Source organism: Ursus maritimus, unplaced genomic scaffold, assembly GCF_017311325.1.
Source record: "Ursus maritimus isolate PB19 unplaced genomic scaffold, ASM1731132v1 scaffold_20, whole genome shotgun sequence".
Taxonomy (NCBI): Eukaryota; Metazoa; Chordata; class Mammalia; order Carnivora; family Ursidae; genus Ursus; species Ursus maritimus.
In genome coordinates this window covers 45135889-45154055 of record NW_024424453.1, presented here as the reverse complement: position 1 = coordinate 45154055, position 18167 = coordinate 45135889, and the positions used below count along the sequence as shown (strand labels likewise).

The following is an 18167-nucleotide window of genomic DNA, read 5'->3' as shown; positions in this document are numbered from 1 at the left end:
AGTAGAATCATCCAGTTGTTGCCTTGACTTTGCCTATGGAAATCTAAGTGTGTGGTATCCTTAGGGTTTGAGGGCTTTAGGTCAGCCGTGTCCAATGCAGGGAAAACTAGAGCCAAACAAGAGTTACATAGCTTCCTCTAAAGTAGGGTTCATCCTGGATCTAGCCTAACACATCTTAGCTTGAGCTGTGTTAGTTAGATTTCACTTAGTTATACAACTGCAACAAACGAGCCCCCTCCCCCCCCCACGCCCAATCTCAGTGGTTCACAGTAACTAAGATTCATTTCTTGATCACATGCCGTGTCTGCTGTGGGTCAGTGGCAGTTTCGTTCTGCCCCATGGTCTTGATCCTTGCACCCACGCTGAAAAAGGAGCTCCCTTCTGGAACATGCCATCCTCACAGCGAAGGGAAAGGAGGCAAAGGCTGGTGGAAACACACACAACGGGCTCTTAAAGTTTCAGCTCAGACTTGACCACGTAATAATGGAACGGCAACCAGTACTCCTGCTATAGGGAGACACTGCAGGTTTCCAGACAAGGACGCCTATTCTCAGAGCAGGCAGGACCTATGAATAATTAAGAACAATAATAAAATCTACCACAGACCCCACCAATCAATCCCCCATCTGCCCACCAGAACACGTCCATTCTCCCAGCCATCACTTGGGTAACCAGAGTGCGCTGTGACATCTCGGAGTTATTGCCTCCTGCAAGCCCTTTACTCTCCCACTCCTCGTCTGGGTGGGTTATTGTTCTGGGTTTTGTTCTAGCAACCCAGCTTTATTGCATCTTCCCCACGTGTGTTTCCGCTTTGCTTTCTGGGGTGAGTGCCCGTGACTTGACAAATAATCAACGGTGAGGTAGAAGCAGATGCCGTCAACAGACTGTGATTTCCTTCCACGGGTAGGTGCGCGCTATTCTGAGGCACCTCCGTTATTCCGAAGCCTTGCCTTCTATTTGTCGGGGTTATAAAAGAGAAAGTAAAATCACCCAAAAAGCTGCCTCGTGATATAAGTTTCAATTTCCTTTTTTAAAGAAAGCTGACCCTTTTGTGAGCCTGAAGATGAAAGTTGCCTGTTAAATGCAGATATTTCTGGCTCTTCTGCCTGGAGGTCAGCGAAATAGAACAAGATATTAAAGATACTTCCCCAAACTGGGTCAGAACAGTGTTAAAAGATGAGAGGATTAGTTCAGGGAGCTACACAATAATCCACTCGCACAGGTTGAAAAACTTAATTTATGTCGTGTTTTTTGGATCCCCCAAAACTGTCGGAGGAGATGGATTAAGCCAGCCAGCGTCGCGCGCCGTGTTGCCGCGCGCCTACCGATTTTACTGCTCCGTTCAGCAGAACTCCATTATTTCCAAAGCTAAGCAAAAGCAGGCTTTAAAAAAGCAATTTCATCATTTTCTACCTATCTCTGGACTAGTAAATCAAGAAAGTATTCCAAAATTATTTCTCCCACTTAAAACGAAGCAGGAAAAAAATCCTCAGAAATCAACATGAAAAGCCTTCTCATTAAACTCAGTAAGGAATTAGGAACATCTGCCCTCACTGTTGTACGTTAATGTTGTTCTGGGAGTGCTAACCAGTGCGATGACCAGAAAGAGACATGGGCTTTAAAATATGGCAGAGGACAAGCCCCAGATGTGTTCATTTTAGATTGTGTGATTATGTCTCTACAAAACCCAAGAGCATCACATAAAAAGCTTTTAGAAATTGGCCATAGTAGATGTACAAAGTTGAGTATCAAAAAGCTTTTTATTACACAAAGAGTAAGAATCTAGGAGCTGGAAAATTGAGATTTATATCAGAAGAAAGCATTTTATCTAATTTTATTCTTTTTGAAAATATTTTATTTTATTTATTTGGGAAAGAGAGTGTAAGAGAGTGACGTGGGGGGCAGAGGGAGAGGGAGAAGCAGACTCCCCTCTGAGAAGGGAGCCTGATGCAGGGCTCTATCCGGGGACTCTGGGATCATGATCTGAGTGGAAGGCAGACGCTTAACTGACTGAGCCACCCAGGGGTCCCCAGAAGGCAGCATTTTAGTCAGAATAATTTTATCAACCACAATAGTAGAAAGTGCATTAAATAAGAGTTAAATAAATTACAGGACCTATAGAAGAAAACTGTAAAACTATAAAACTTTAAGGACCCCCCCCCAAAACCTTAACGTTCCAGTAACAATTTCTGTTTTACAAATTATTCCAAATGTAGCAGCTTCAAACAGCCATTTTATTAGGCTCATAGCTTTTGTGAGTTAAGAATTCAGACAGAGCACAGAGGGAGTGGGATGTCTGGAGTCTCATCTGGGAAGACTAAAATAGCTGAGGGTGATTCCATGGCTGGAGCTGGAATATTCTGGAAGCATCTTCACTCACATATTTGACGGCCAGTGCTGGCCCTTGGCTGGGACCTCGTTTGGGCTCTCCACCAGAGCACCTACCTGAGGCCTGTCCAGGTGGCCCGGGATTCATCATAGGGTGGTGGGCTCCAGATAGTTGGACTTCAAGAAGTGAGTGTCCTTGAGAACCAGCTGGATACTGGGCCACCTCTTCTAAGCTCACCTTGGAGGCCACGCAGCACCTGCTGCATCCTATCGGTAACTGGCTTGCCACAGATCCTTTCCAATTCAGGAAATCTCTTTGGGAGGAATGCTAAAGACGACGCAGCCATCTTTTTCAAAACCACCTCATTTAGAAACTGAAAAACACCAAAATTCTAAAGAAGATTAATCTTCCCCAATTAATATGCAAGATGAATATAATTCTAATCATGTTAATGGAAAGGTTTTTTTTTTTATTTTAACTTGTCACAGTATTTTTCGATATCATCTAAGAGACCAAGTGGGTAGTAATAGGTAAGAAGAAGGGTGAATACTGAAAGGGGAGTTCGATATTTTATAGACTGCAATAAATAAAACAGCTTGATTATTCTAAGAATAGACATATCAATCTCACAGAAGAGAAAGCTCAGACCCAAGTATTCAGAGGAATATTCATCATATGCATTCCCAATACAAGCTGGGGAAAGGCAGACCTATTCCATCAGTGGTGTGGAGACGCCTGGTTAAACACAGGGAGTGTATCTCTAATTTGTGCAAGGTACAAATGGAAAGTTCAAATGAATTAAAGGTTTTAAGCATTGAAATCAAATCAGAAAGGAATACTTATTTAACTGGCGTAAAAGGCTAAGTACAAAGCCAAAGTTGGAATAAATACATAGATAGCTGATAGGTCTGATTATACAAATCATAACAATATATGCATACATAACTTGCAACACGTAAAGCAATCAGATAGTTAATGTTCTTTGTAATAAAGCGTTCTTCTAAGTCAGCCAGAGAAAGATGATTATCCAAAATGGTCAAGGAACATGAAACAAGCAGTTTACGAAAGGAAGCCATTCAAATGGCAAGTGGATACATTGAAACTCCGGGGGGATTATGGGAGAATAAAAACACAGGCATGGAATAATGATCATCTGTGCGAAGCAAAACAGCCCTCGGGTGGGAAGGTGATACAGCTTTGCTATGCAGCTGGACTAGGACATACTTAAGGTTCGCTTATGAGAAATGACTAGTTACTATGCACGTGGTTCTAGTCTAACATAGCTGGGCAACATATGACTTAACCTCAACTCTCAAGCAAAAGAAACTTGGTTTTAGCAAAGCGACATGCTTCTCTGTGACTTCCCTCAGCTTCCCCAACTTGGTCAAGAATGTCAGACCAAGAACTCCCCTCTCCCCTTAAACTCAGCATATAGGAAGCATCCCCTTAGCCAACATCCCAAGGGAGTATTTTTCAGATATCTCAAAATGATTGATCTTGAATAATAATCATAAATACATTGCCAGTCAAATTCAAACTTGGATCTTTTTAAATGAAGGGCCTTTTTTTTTTTTGTCAAACAAATTCTTGCACAAAACTCCAATATAGAAGACATGTCAAGTGGCGGTTGGTTTAGGCCATGAAGGGCCTGTCTGCTCAGCCTCCTTCTAGCCCTTGGGGCAGCCCCACTTCCCCTCTGCATTACTCTGTAGTCTGGAGCCCCCGACAACCACCTGGACCACCATGACTTTGAGGAAAAAACGACTTCCAATGTCAAGCACTGGATGAAGAGTGTTCAGTGAGCTCCATAAGGAAGAATGGATAATCACTTCTGTTAATGTGCACAACATGTGCAAACCTAGAGCATTTTGTTACCTAAGAAAACTGTCTGGGTTGCTGTGAAAAGCTGTTGCTTAATATTTACAGCATTAATTATAAAAAAAAATCCTTTAGGAGCATTTATAAAGATTTCAGTGAGGAACACCGAATACTTATTTTCTCAATATTTTTATGAGTAATACAGGAACGATAATTATTTTTAAATATCCTCATGGCACTTCTCTTTCATTTAGTAAAAAAAAAAAGAGAGAGAAAGAAAGAAAGAAGGAAAGAAAGAAAGAAAAGTAAGGTACATGAAACATCTGTCTTTAAAAGTTCAGGTTTTGCCTCTGAGGTTGAAACACCAGGCATTTTAGGGTGCACTGGAGCTCAATTAATAAAGTGCAGTAAATGATGTGAAAAGCACTGATAAACAGACTTGCAAGGAAAAGCCATGCGAAGAGGGAGGAGTGCAGCTCGTGTGTACAGCTAACTTCAGGGAGGACAATGGCCATTTGTATTCCACCAGACTAAAAAAAGATCAAAAAGACAATTTGGACTTCAGTTTACTCCAGAAACAAATACCAATGCAAAACAAAAACAAAACACACCAAAAAACCCCCCAAATCTATGAACCAGATAAGGCTGCAGCGTGGGTGAAACCAGAGTGGCTGCAGGTGGGTGATTCAGGCCGGTGGGCACCTCACTGAGGCTTAATTCGGATGCACTGGCAGTCTGGGCAGAGTAAGAGGTCCCCCAGAATCTACTAGAAAAACCAAGAATTCTGCTACTCAGGAAGCTAAGCCCTCCAAGCCTAAACGCAGGTTCTGCACCTTAAAATTATTGCTGTGCCCGCAGAGGACCACCTCCCACATGTGTGCCTGGACCCCCAGGTAGGGCTTTGGCATTTATGCCCCAGACAGCCCCATTGGCTGTGTCTCATTGGCATGGCGGAATCAAAAGACAGAATTTCAGCTGCTAATTGCCCATTGCCAAATATCTAAAGGGAAAAGAATTCTCAGGGAAAGTTACCCTGGGGAAAACCCGTGGGAAAGGGAATCAATCTCTCATCGGCTTTGCTTATCCGGTGCTCCTTACCTCACCTTACCTCACCTGAGTGTGTGGGAGAGATATGAACGTGCCTCCATGTGGCTAAAACCCAGGGAGTGTGAGCCACCTGTCGTTGAAGGCAATCTCCAAGCTGTGTCCCTGCTCAGACAGCCAGATGCAGTATTTAAAAATAGCAACCACTGCCCAGAGGTCCCCGAGAGAATCCTGGACTGTGACTTGTTTTCTCCTCTCATGTGGAGTGATGCTTCTGGAATATGTAAAGAATCTGTGAATCATCACTTCACAATGTATGTGTGTATCAAGATACCGCATGGCACACTGTAATTATCCACAATTTTTAGTTGTCAATTGTACCTCGATCAAGCCGGAAGAAATGAAAACAAAAAGAAAAGAATCTAAGGGGCAGCAACAGAAGGGACTGCTGGCTTCCGAAGATCTCATTCACTTTGCTGACCCATCAACTGCAGTCCTCTGTTCTGGACCAAAGCAAGGTTCCTAGCTCTTGAGAGAAACTGAAAGGACCCAGGTGTCAAGAAAGAGAGTGGGAGGGATCCCTGGAGCACATGGGGCTCGTGATCCAAGTTTCTCAGCAGAGGCATCATTGGCATTTTGGGCACCGTGTCTCTCCCTTGAGCAGGTCTAATTCAAGCATTGGGAAGCGTTCAGCACCCTTGACCTTCTGACATTAAATGAAAAGAGTCTTTGCAACAATCTAAAACATTGGACACAGATGCCCCTAGCGAGGTGGGACCACCCCAGGGCAGTTGTCATTTTAAGGAAAGAATTGCTGAATAGCTTGTCAAATTAAGGAACAATATAGGGATCTCCCCAAATGGGCGAAAACTCCAGAGTTGGCCCACGACAGTTACTGAGAAGCTATTAGCTCAGACGGCTGCGGGGATACATCGAGGATTAAGTTTTTGCTTTATAGAGTGTGTAAAACGTTTATTGTGTCCATTCTTCAGCTAATGCTTTCAGTTCAGTTTGGTTTATTTTTATGACTGTTCATTTCGGCTGCCTTGAATATATGACTGACATTAGGTTTATTGGAATTGTTGTCATTGTCGTTTCGACGTTGTAAACACCAAGTGTGAAGCTGACTGTGTTCTTCAGTCTTTCCAGGATGCTAACCTCTGTTTCTGCGGCTTAGCTCCTCCATATCGGAAAGGGCATAAACTGGACAGTTCTTTGAAGTTGAGACACTTTTTTATTTTGTGCATGTATGATTTTTGAGAGATACTCTGGAGGAAAAGAAGGATAAAAAAATCCATATTTGAAAAGAGGTATGTCCAGTCTAAGTGTGGCCTCTTTCTCCAAGTTCTGCCAAGCTGAAATGATTCCTCTGATTTCATGGGCTACAGACCACCAATTTTACATAATTTAAGCTCAGGAGACAAACCAATGCAGCTCAGCTCAACTTGTAGGGGGGCAGATACCAAGGGAATGAGTGAGCATTGTGCACAGAAGTAAGAAGAGAATTGGACAGGTAAGGAATGCCAGGGAATATATAGAAAGAGGCAAACTGATTCTCCAGCAATCAAAAGAAAGAGCTTTATTGTTTCCTGGGCCATGGTTCAGTATTTTCAACACTTAATCAGGTTTTCTGATTAATAGAAAAGTTGGCCAGCAATTTCTTTGAAGGTCACTGGTTTATTTTTTATTTTTCATTTTTCATCATCGGCGAAGTCTTTATTACAAAATTGGCATAAGAAATTCAAGAAGGGGAAGATTCCTCATCTCCTCTCCCCTCCTCACTCAAAATTGTCTTTCCAGTCCAAAACATCGCTCACCTCTCACCCTACCTTTGCTTCACCTGAGGTCCTGCTAAAAGGACTGTCATTTACCATGTTCCCAAACTTGCATAGTGATAGCAAGCATTTGAAGTGCCTGGTAAATGTAAAGACCATCAGGTCTAACCCATTGAGATTCAAAACCAGGTGCTCTGGACTGGTGCCCCCTGCCCCGCCCGGCCCAATCCAGGTAATTTGTATATTCAGGTATATTTGGGGGAGCTCCTAATACTACTCTTCAGTCTTCCTTGATGAAAATATAAGCGGTGGGACAGTATGAGGAGACTGTACAATTTTGGACACAAGCTCATGAATGTGGGGACAAATGACCTTTTCAGTATATGACCTTTTCATGTGTCCAAAGAAGAAGTAAATTTTTGCTTGGAAAATATCTGTTTTCTGCAAAATACTTATACAACACAGAGAAATTGCTAGCATACAATAGGAACTCATCCTTACCCACAATACATTTCAGTGGAAAGCTTCTTTGCCTCCTGCCCCCCTCCCCGTTCCCCCACCAAACCACTAAGACGACCAACCACTGTCTTACTTTTTAAAGGAAAAAAGAGCTTACTTTGCCCATGTTGGAAAAAACCTGGAACTTAGATAGAAAATTAATATAGAAGTGGCATACATGAGATAGAAGATTTAATTTCTAAACCTGCTAACTCACAACCTCTAAGAATTATTTAAATACAGTTTAGTTGCTTTGGGGAGAAAGAATAAATTACAAATCATGTTTTCACAGAACTTTCAAATGCTCCTCTCTCATGAGATAGTAATGAAATAGTGTAATAAAAGACCAGGTATGAATATAAATTGATGACAAACAAATTCATTGTAAGATATTAATAAGATGAGTTCGTATTATTGAGTGTCTAGTAGACGCCAAATTCTATGCTTGGCACATTCATATGTATTATCTCATTTAGTCCACGTAACAATCCTACAAGGGATTATTGATAGAAGAATGTAAGTCCCAGAGGAGTTAAATATTTGTTCGAAGTCACATAGAATTTCACGAATTGGGTCTCAGGTCAGTCTAAACTAGTTTGTTGGTCTCTGTATGGTCATCCTAAACCTGTGACTTAGCATCTAGACTCACTCATAACAATGGAAGGGATGCTATTGATAATTACAAGGTATAAACTGATCTGTTGTAAGGAAGCTGGATAATTGCTTACTCTCATAAACAGAGCTAGTTTATTTAGCCATCAGGCAAAATTAGCATGGGGGGACAGACGAATTGAATAGGGACATATAAAAATATTTGGTGGCCATATAAAAACAGCCTCAAAATGCAAAAGAAAAAGTACAAACCCAAGAGATGATGTTAGCTTAGTCAACCACAACTCACCTGAAATCATCCATAATCGTATGTGAATTGCATTTAATAAGCATGATGGGTACATTTATTTTATTTTTTTAAGATTTATTTACTTATTAGAGAGAGAGAGAGAGCGTGCACCAGCTGGGGGAGGGGCAGACACAGAGAGAATGCCCAAGCAGACTAGAGCTGACTAGGGGCTGGATCCCAGGACCCTGAGATCATGACCTGAGCTGAAACCAAGAGTCAGATGCTCAACCGACTGTGCCACCCAGGTGCCCCAAGCATGGTGGGGACATTTAAATGTTTGATCCAATGTGCTTTAGAACCTCAAAAAAAGCCTCACCATGAAGAAAAACTACAAGTGCCACTATGTCCAAAATAGCTTTACATCTTTTGCACCTAGAAGTGGTTACCGTGACCCTTCTCATTTCAGGCCTACAGAGACATTAAGTGATTTACTTAAGGACATGAAGTGAGTGGGAGAACTGGAAGGAGACATCCCAATTTCGAGCTCCATTTCCTTTGCGGAGTTTGTGCTCTTGACTTTTCTTGAATAAGAATATTTATCTCCATTGTGTACTATCTGTTCACAGCATTACATGCTGAATCTGTAATATCATATTCCATATTTTATCAGTTGTATGAAGGAGTACTATACTATTATTATCTCCTGCCTGGAGATGAGGAGACTGGGGCTCTGGAATCAAAAATTATTTGCCTGATCTCACGTAGCTACCTATCCTCTTAGACTGGCTTTTATTTTTTCAATGAATTGATTTATTCATTTCAAAATTTACACACAGGTAAAATTCACCTCTTAAGGTATATAGTTCTGAGTTTTGGTAAGTGCATACTATTCGTACTGAGAAGGCTTTATATTTGAACCCAAATTACTGGGAACCCAGATTATTTAGGAAGAAGATACAAAGCAAATTATTTTTTGTGATTGCTCGAAAATAAGTTCTGGAAGAAAGTCGCGGTGACCGTCTACCAATCTGTGTACTGGTTTTATGCTCGGCTGGAGAAGGAGGGTCAAGGAAACTGTTAGCATTTCCTGACTCACTGTAGAATTTCTGAAAAAACCCAATAAACATAACTTTCTATGTGCTTTTTTCTTTGAAGGGGTAAATTTTACATATCGTAATGTATCTTTCTACTTGGACCAGGGAGTCCATACATATGCCCCAAACCAAATCTAGCTTATTACCTATTTATGTATAGTCTAGGAGCTTTGAACAGGTTTAACATTTTGCAATGGTTGAAAAATAATCAAGAGCAGCTTAGTATTTCTCGATATGTGAAAATCATATATTAAATGTCATTGTCTTTAAATAAAGTTTTATTAGAACACAGCCTTGCTCGTTTGTGTACGTATTGTCCGGGGCTGTTTTCGTGCTAAGATGAAAGAGTTGGGTATTGGAAACAGAGATTGTATGGCTTACAAAATGTGAAATAGTTATTATCTGACCCTTTAAAGAAGAGTAGTTTGCCCCTCAGATCTAAAATAACAGTAAAATATAGCAGCTGCATTGAGCCCCCATTTTATTCCTTTCTCAGTGTTTATTTGCTTAACCATCCATGGAACTGTGTAGCCTTGGTATGAGCGGAGTGTAGATATAGGGAAATTTAAAACTTTTTCCAGGTGACTTTTTATATAGAGAAAATTATTGTAGGTCATTTTCTGCATTCAATAGAAATTTCTTTAGGCAAGATAATCTTAGAACAAGATATTAATTACAATACAACTCTCATAATTTACTCTTCAGCTTATTAGCCTGCCCACCTTATGCTCTACCCACAATATCTGCAAATTATTATGAGTTTAGCCACCTACCCCTAAAGAATCTTTCCTCCCTTGGGGAAAATGAAATGTACATTAATTAAATTGAGACGATAGCTCTAAAACCTGGAGTTTGAGGAGCATTGATTTGTTCATGGTTTATGGGAGAATTTAGCAAAACACAACCCTGTCTAGATTTATTAGAAGCTCTGAATGGTACTGTTGACTAGAGTCAGAGTAGAAGCTTATCTAGGGTCTGTCTCTCAAATTTGTTGCAAAAGGATCCCCTCTTTTAATTATGAGTTTGTCCTCGCAGACACCCTAGGTGTTGCGATGCTCTGTATTCAACAGTGAAAAAATGTGACTTGATTTCACCTGCACAGCAAATAATGGGGAAAGTTATCTAGATCTTCAAGTCTAGACCATTTTGAACCACTTACTATTATCATCTCTGGACTAACTTTTAAAGGACTGATTTAGAGTTTTCATGATTGGGTCCATGGTTTCACTGAAATGCCATTGTAACTGAAGCAGGTCCAAGATTTAACAATGGGGAAATGACTTAGGAAACTAAGGCATCGTGGTATGATGGATTACATTCAAAGGGGTATGGAGACCATGGCGATAAGCATAAATAAATAAGCAAGATAATATCAAGATTTATAATTAAAATTATATATACCCACAAGAAGCCAAGGGAGTTAAAACAGAGCAGCAGTCCTCAAAATGTGGTCTCCAGCCCCAGGCAGATCCATAAACTGAGTATTACCAGTCTGCAATAAGAAAAATATGGAACCCGAGGGCTACCGTTCAGAAACTTCTTTGACAATTTAACAGATTAACTTTGCTGTTGAATTTAAATTTTTTTTTTAAAATGAGCTTGTTGTAATTATTCTTTTTAATTTCATTTTTATTTAGTAATTCATTTTCAATCAATAGTTCACTTTTATCATAGTTCACAAAAATATTTCTGTAATGCACTGGAAAAAATATTTCCTCACAGAGGTTTGAGAAACACTCTGCATATTGAAAAGGAATGTGTTGTTGTCAACCTTAAATATGTTACACGTATTTCAGAAGAAATACCATTTTATGGACATGAAAATTTTATTTTCATAAAAGGCTGTGCTGGTGTCCGGTCAGTTACTTGGTATCAAATCACTGTACTTGGCCAGAATGGGAGAGTTTTGTTTTGGTTTTTTTTCCCTTCAGTTTAAGCAACTTTTAAGTATCAAATGCTATTTTATGCTGCAAGAGTGTGACAACAAAATTCTGTTTAAATGACTAAATCATTGCTGGAACATAATTTAAGGGGGGAGGCAGCAATCCTACAGAAATGTGTCGATTAAGTTTCTGTGCAACCAAATAGAAATGTCAGGATCTTCCCCCACTTAAGATGCAGGGACCAGGGCACTGAGGCATGTGAAAAGAATTTGATTTACAATTTGAAGGAAAACCAGCAGTAAAATAATTGAGAGCTGGAAAGCAATCTCACTCCTGCCAAATTGCTTTCCTCCATGCATGCTCCATTTAGGGGCGATATTCAGATACTTACATTTAGTTTGTGCATATTTTCTTTCCCCTGTGAATATTCCATCCTGTCGGATTAGGACTGTTTCTCTGCTTCGATCAGCAAAAGAGAATATCCAGGTTACCCAGCACTGGATTGTGCCTGGAGTTTTAGAAATAGAAAATGGTTGATTATTTAGGAGCAAATGTGATAAGCGGGCTGTTAGACTGTTAATGAGAACGTTCTGGGTCCCTAAATTGTAAACGTGGCTTTCTTTCAAACAAGCTTTTTTTTTTTTTTTTTAAGATTTTATTTATTTATTTGACAGAGAGAGAGACAGCCAGCGAGAGAGGGAACACAAGCAGGGGGAGTGGGAGAGGAAGAAGCAGGCTCATAGCGGAGGAGCCTGATGTGGGGCTCGATCCCACAACGCCGGGATCACACCCTGAGCCGAAGGCAGACGCTTAACCGCTGTGCCACCCAGGCGCCCCTCTTTCAAACAAGCTTTAATCTGAGTTCATGGGAATCAGATATGTGAAAGCTCATTGCAAATTGTAAAGCGTTGGTAAAATATTTGTTAACAACAAGAAGAACCGATAGTACTACCACAATTGTAATTTGTGATAGGGATTTAATGAATATCAGTCCTGGTGTGGCTTATGGCTTGCTTTTCCCATGAAGGATTCATAGATTAAAGAGCTCTTCCCGCCTTGCCTGGGAGTAAGCACCTCTATGAATGAATCATATATTCATGGGTAAATAAAATATGTGTTGTCATGCTAAACTCTTGCTTACCTTGTTCTCTGAGTCACATAGATGTGTAGTCATGTATTTATAATTTTTGAAAGTCGGGGGCAAAATTTGCCTTAGGAGTTTGGTTCCCATGCCATGTGTCTCCCCATGGAAGCACATTCTGCAACAGCAAGAATTTTAAAGATCAAACAATCTTTATATTACAGTGTTCGAGGGGTCCTCTTTTATCTTTCTTGCTCCCATTAGAAAATATTTTTGGTTTGCTTACAAGAAATGCAAACCTGACGGATTCATTTTGATAATTGCCTCATGTGAGCCTCTGACACTTTATGAGCCGGAATCGAAATTCTAATGGTCTCCAAAGGTAAGGCAGAAAATATCATTTGGGGAGGGGGAAATAGGGTTATTGAAAAGTAAACGGGAATAGACAATGCAAATTAGGCTTGAGCCAAGCACATGCCTGTTTTAAATTTAAAATTGACTATAATCCAGAGCCGGTTATACCCTGGGTACCTAGAGGAAGATGGAGATGAATATGAAAAGGGATTTTTATTTAAAAAAATAAAAGTGTGCAGAACCGCACTTCGTGCACTCTACAATGGGTAGTCTGTGACTCTCCTGGCCAGACATTTGTCTTATGTGAACCGGGGCTTCCTATACGTATCAGGAATGGCACTCTTGGGGCGCCTGGGTGGCTCAGTTGTTAAGCGTCTGCCTTCGGCTCAGGGCGTGATCCCGGCGTTCTGGGATCGAGCCCCACATCAGGCTCCTCCGCTGGGAGCCTGCTTCTTCCTCTCCCACTCCCCCTGCTTGTGTCCCCTCTCTCGCTGGCTGTCTCTGTCAAATAAATAAATACAATATTAAAAAAAAAAAAAAGGAATGGCACTCTTGTGTTTTTCTCTCAGACCTTCAGTTTACCTTCAAGAGCCCACTCGTTCTCTGAATTAAAAGTGCCTTTGTCATGAGCCTGTGTCACACCATGGTTCCATGTTGCTTTGTGACAAAGTAGGAAGATTTCAAGAGCAGTGCATGAGGAACGGTGGGTTGAGAGTTTAAATTCCATGTGATAGTGCGTACACAGAGCATACGCACGCACATATGTGCACGTGCGCCCTTCACATCCATGTTCGCACCAGAACCCCTCCTACCCACGGGGGTGAGGAGCGGTCAGTTAAAGCCAATAATCCTAGAAAAAAATGTGATGCACACATGATGAAACATTTTAACTTAAACTATATCTATGTGCATTCGTTTCCCCATCTTTAGGTGGAAAGTTGCTATTGTTTGTTTGTTTTTTCTCAGCAAGTGAGGACTTCTAAATGCTTTCCAAAAGTACGTAAGGCTTTTCTTGGGTAGAGGTCTGATGATCAAAGGGCCTCTACTCTTCTTGCGGTAACTACACTCTTCAGGAATCATCTGCCCCTTCCAGCCCGGAGTTTCTGTAAGCAGAGTGAGGGCTTGGCACCCGTATGGCCATCTGTGTGCAGAACCAGTCTGGACTCTAGAATCCGCTTGAAGGCTTTTCCAATTCTCCTCCCACACCTAACCTGCGGTGATGTTTAGCAGTCCTTCCTTTATCCAGACTTTCCAAAGAATTCAACTTAGTTTTTATGGAAAGCACTCTCTTTTTGCACTCACCTTTCATTTGCGCACGTATCATTTCACTTGATTTTTATGAATCCAATAATAAATGATACCTGAATAAAGAGCTTTGGAACTTAGCAGATGCTTGGAACATTCAAATGTAAGAGTTTCAGACAGATAAGCATGGAGCTCTGAAGAGCTCAGAATAAAATTTGTAACATGTTTCCAGAAATCGATAGAACTTGATGGTCTATATTTTTTCATTAACTTGACTTCTAATTTCATCTTCTTTTTCTACATTTTTTTTCTTTTATGCTCATAGATTTTCCTTTCTATGTCTCATTATGCGGTGAGAGAATGCCAGTATTTTGCTAGAATGGCAATGTGGTTGTGCTTAATGGATGTTTGTTTTTGCTGTTGTAGGCATAGTGGAGTCCATGTTATGCAAGATTTAGGTTCTAAAATTAGTACATAAGGGGAAAAAGTACTTAGTTAAAATTATCCTCGCACGTCCCTTGAGATGGCTCTGTGGCATAGAGTACCTCTAGAGGTCGAAAACACCCAGTTTTTCCATAAGCTTTGCAGCAGATAAGATTATGTTGAGTGTCAGATGAAGTAGTTTGGCTTGTTTTTAGGGGGGTATCTCGCAAAACATAGGTATGTTTAAAAGCTAGAGAGGTGTGGGATGAAGACACCCCAAGACGGGCTGGTGGGAACTGGGATGATCGCACCCAAGACGGGCTGGTGGGAACTGGGATGCATGCCCTTCACCTAAGGAATTTCAAAGCACACCACGGCTGGTGTCACTTATGTATGTATTCTTCCCTTCTGGATTAACTAAGTCTCATCTTTCTGGGAAGATGAGGACAGAAACTCATTCTATTCTCATTATATGTTCACATATAATTCAGAAATTTTGAAAGAGTTAAAAGGAAAATGGAAAACCTTTGCTTGCCTTTCCAAGCCAGGAAGAGCTCACTCTTAATTTTTTTAACTTGGTGTTTCAAAGATCGGCTTCACTATTTTAAGTTTGTAACCTAGTTCTTGGGTGGTCATACTACCGACATGAAAACAGACTGATGTTCCCAGGTGGTTCTTAAATTGGACTAATTTCCTCAAACATTCAACTTTTAGGAAAATTTGTGCATTTGGATTATCAGGTCCCCTTCTCCCCATATTACTTGCAAATCTTTAAAATAGGGCTTCCTGGGGCGCCTGGGTGGCTCAGTCATTAAGCGTCTGCCTTCAGCTCAGGGCGTGATCCTGGAGTTACGGGATCGAGCCTTGCATCAGGCTCCTCCACCGGGAGCCTGCTTCTTCCTCTCCCACTCCCCCTGCTTGTGTTCCCTCTCTCGCTGGCTGTCTCTCTCTCTGTCAAATAAATAAATAAAAACTTTAAAAAAATAGGGCTTCCTATTTTATTCCTACCTTTACACCTCTTAATAAGGTGTTTGTGTGTCACATATCCTATTAATAAACTAATAAACTATTAGTCTTCAAAACAGAACTGCGCATAATATCCGTATTAGTGTTTTCCTTGGTAAACTATCAATGCAAGGCTGTTATTTTGTGTATGTGTTTTTCCCCAACCAAGACTAATTTTCTTTATTTAAAATTCCTGAGCTGGAGCATTTTTTAGTTCAAAGTTGGGAATGTACCATTTGACACTTTTAAGCCTGATTTGTTTTGAAGGAGACAGCCCCGCATAATGATGTAGGTTTCAAAGTGTGTGCTGGACTGGAGGCTGCTGCTCTTTCACTCACTTTTTCCCAACGTGGGAACTCAGACTGCCTAATCTCTTTGCACCTCATCTTCTTCATCCATAAGTGGGGATATTTGTATCTCCCTTGTGAAGTTACTGTGAAGATTAAATGAATTATATTTATCTAAAGCCCTTGGACCAGTCTTCATATGCTGTGAGTTGTCAGTAGATTATTATGAACATCGACCTTGATGTGTGCGAGGGGGTGGGATCCACAGTGGGTGGCAGTGGGTATCACGTGACTGGCTGGAATGCCACTGGAATGTGCTCTGGTCTTTTCACTGCCTCCCTCCTCTCGCCCCGTGCAGGTGGCCCCGACCATTAAGGAGAGGATGATGAAGAAAGGGAGCCTGATGCTGGGCTACCAGCCCCACCAGGGGAAGGTCAACTTCTTCCGCCAGGTGGTGATCAGCCCTCAAGTGAGCCGGGAGGACATGGACTTCCTCCTGGATGAGATAGACCGACTGGGGAGAGACATGTAGCTGTGGCTTTTGGTTCCCCAGAGGCATGGGTCCTGTCCTGGGGAGGCTTCCAGATCCAGGGCATCTGGGGACACAGCAGACACTGCAGCCCTTCTGGGGAGAAATAGGAAAGACGCCCTGGCCTGGCGTGGCCAAACGGAAATGCTAAGCAAATAGTGGGAAGGACTCTAGCTGCTTGGACACTACTGTTGCTGTAAAGGAGGAAGTGAAAAGGGGATTTTCTCAAGACCTGTCTTTAGGACACAGCCTTGAAGAGAATTTAGTAAGTACCACGTAGGGCCTGCGTTCTAAGCTTCCATTGCTCTTTAAAGAACATACAAATTAGTAGTTGACAGCAGTGGTTCTCAAAATGGCGGTCCCTAGATGAGCAGCATCAGCATTGCCTGGGAACTTGTTAAAAATACGGATTCTCAGCACCGCCCCAGACCTACTGAGTCAGATACTCTGGGTGCGCAACTCAGCATATTTTAAATGGCTTTCCAGAAGGTTCTGAGGCAAGGTAAAATCTGAGAACCAGTGGTTTAGAAACCTTCTAAAGACCGAATAATAACAACAACAATAATAATTTTTCCAGCAAAGAGATACCTAATATTTCAGCGACCTGAGCCAATGTCTGAAAATATGGCTGTGGCATCTGTAGCACTAATACTTAGGGGCATCAGAAGTACATCAAAACTATTTTTAAAAGGAGAGACTATTTAAGATGTTTACTTTATAAAGATATATCTTTTATGCAGCTGAATGTTTATTCTCAAAAGCTAAAAATAACCATTATCTATTCTAAATTACTTAAATTAGAGGTAAGGATAAAGACAAACGCTTTGCAGGATGGCCCTTTCAATCAAAGCAATAGCCCTAATTCACTTCCCAAAGCACTTGTGTCATAGCTTGTAGTAGACATTAGAGGTAGATGTCTCTTACTGTGTACCTGTTTCAGCGTGAAGGGCCCATTTCTTATCTTGTTCTCTGCTTATAGGAAATAACCAGAGTGAAGTCCAGGGTTATACAACATTCCCTTTCTCAAGCTTTGAAACGTCGGTGTAGACTATAAAGTGGTTCATATTAGGCAGAGAATCTGGGAATTAGAGGCCTTTCAGTGCAAACACCTCCTCCATTTCTCCTGGGAGTGGATGCTTATAATTCTCTCTCTGATCCTGGTCATGGATTTCTAGGAGAACTCTATTTGACTAAGAAATAAACAAAATTCAGAGGTGTGGGTGCAGAGTTCAACAAGATAAGATTGTGAATCTAATGAGAACTCTGATTTGGAAGAAGATGGAAGAGTGATTAAGTATTAGACAGCGAGTTGGATAACCTTTCATACGATATCATTAACTTTTGCTGATTAAATTTTGAAGAGTAAAGAACAGATGTGTACTGTTTGCTTTTATTCCATATTTTCGCTTTAGAATATGTGGTTTCTCAATATCTCCATTGGTCAAAGAATATCTTAATTTTTCTCCGAATTTTTTTCTTCTCCGGTGATAATTATTTGTGTGTGTGTGTATGTTTTACATACCTTGTGGCTTTTTTGTTTTAATGTCTACATGAAATGTGCCTGAAATTGATGTTTGCAATAATTCTGGTTTCATGAAATAAAAAGCAACATTAGCACACACTTCCTGTCACTGATTTTTCTTTTCCTGTCATCTCCTCATTACTGGGTTGTCTCAATACATTTTAGAAGTGAATTCAGTTCCTCTGGCATTTTAGCTAAATAATCGGGGGAACATGTTGGAAGCTGTCTGTGTTTGAGGTAACACCTTGAATAAAATGGAAAAAGCAGTTCTAACAAAGGTGGGATTTGCCTCATATTTAGTTTTTCGTCCTCCATGCGGCAAAGCCTTGGGAACCGGATAGCCACATAACCGGATAGCTCCCATTGGGCCTCTTCTTGAGAGATGATAGTTCTTTGATGAATGAAGAGAACAACTATTAACAGACACTTTGAAGATTCC

At 40.9% G+C, this 18167-nt stretch overlaps 1 protein-coding gene across 1 annotated transcript in view; it reads left to right on the top strand.

Moving 5' to 3' along the window:
• Positions 1–16230, top strand: part of GADL1 (glutamate decarboxylase like 1) — a 131415-nt gene extending 115185 nt beyond the window's left edge. The window contains exon 14 of the mRNA XM_008709626.2: positions 16036–16230. Within this exon, the coding sequence (XP_008707848.1) occupies positions 16036–16209 (174 nt within the window). The 3' untranslated portion in view covers positions 16210–16230. The remainder of the gene's footprint in view (positions 1–16035) is intronic.
• Positions 16231–18167: the final 1937 nt, after the last annotated feature.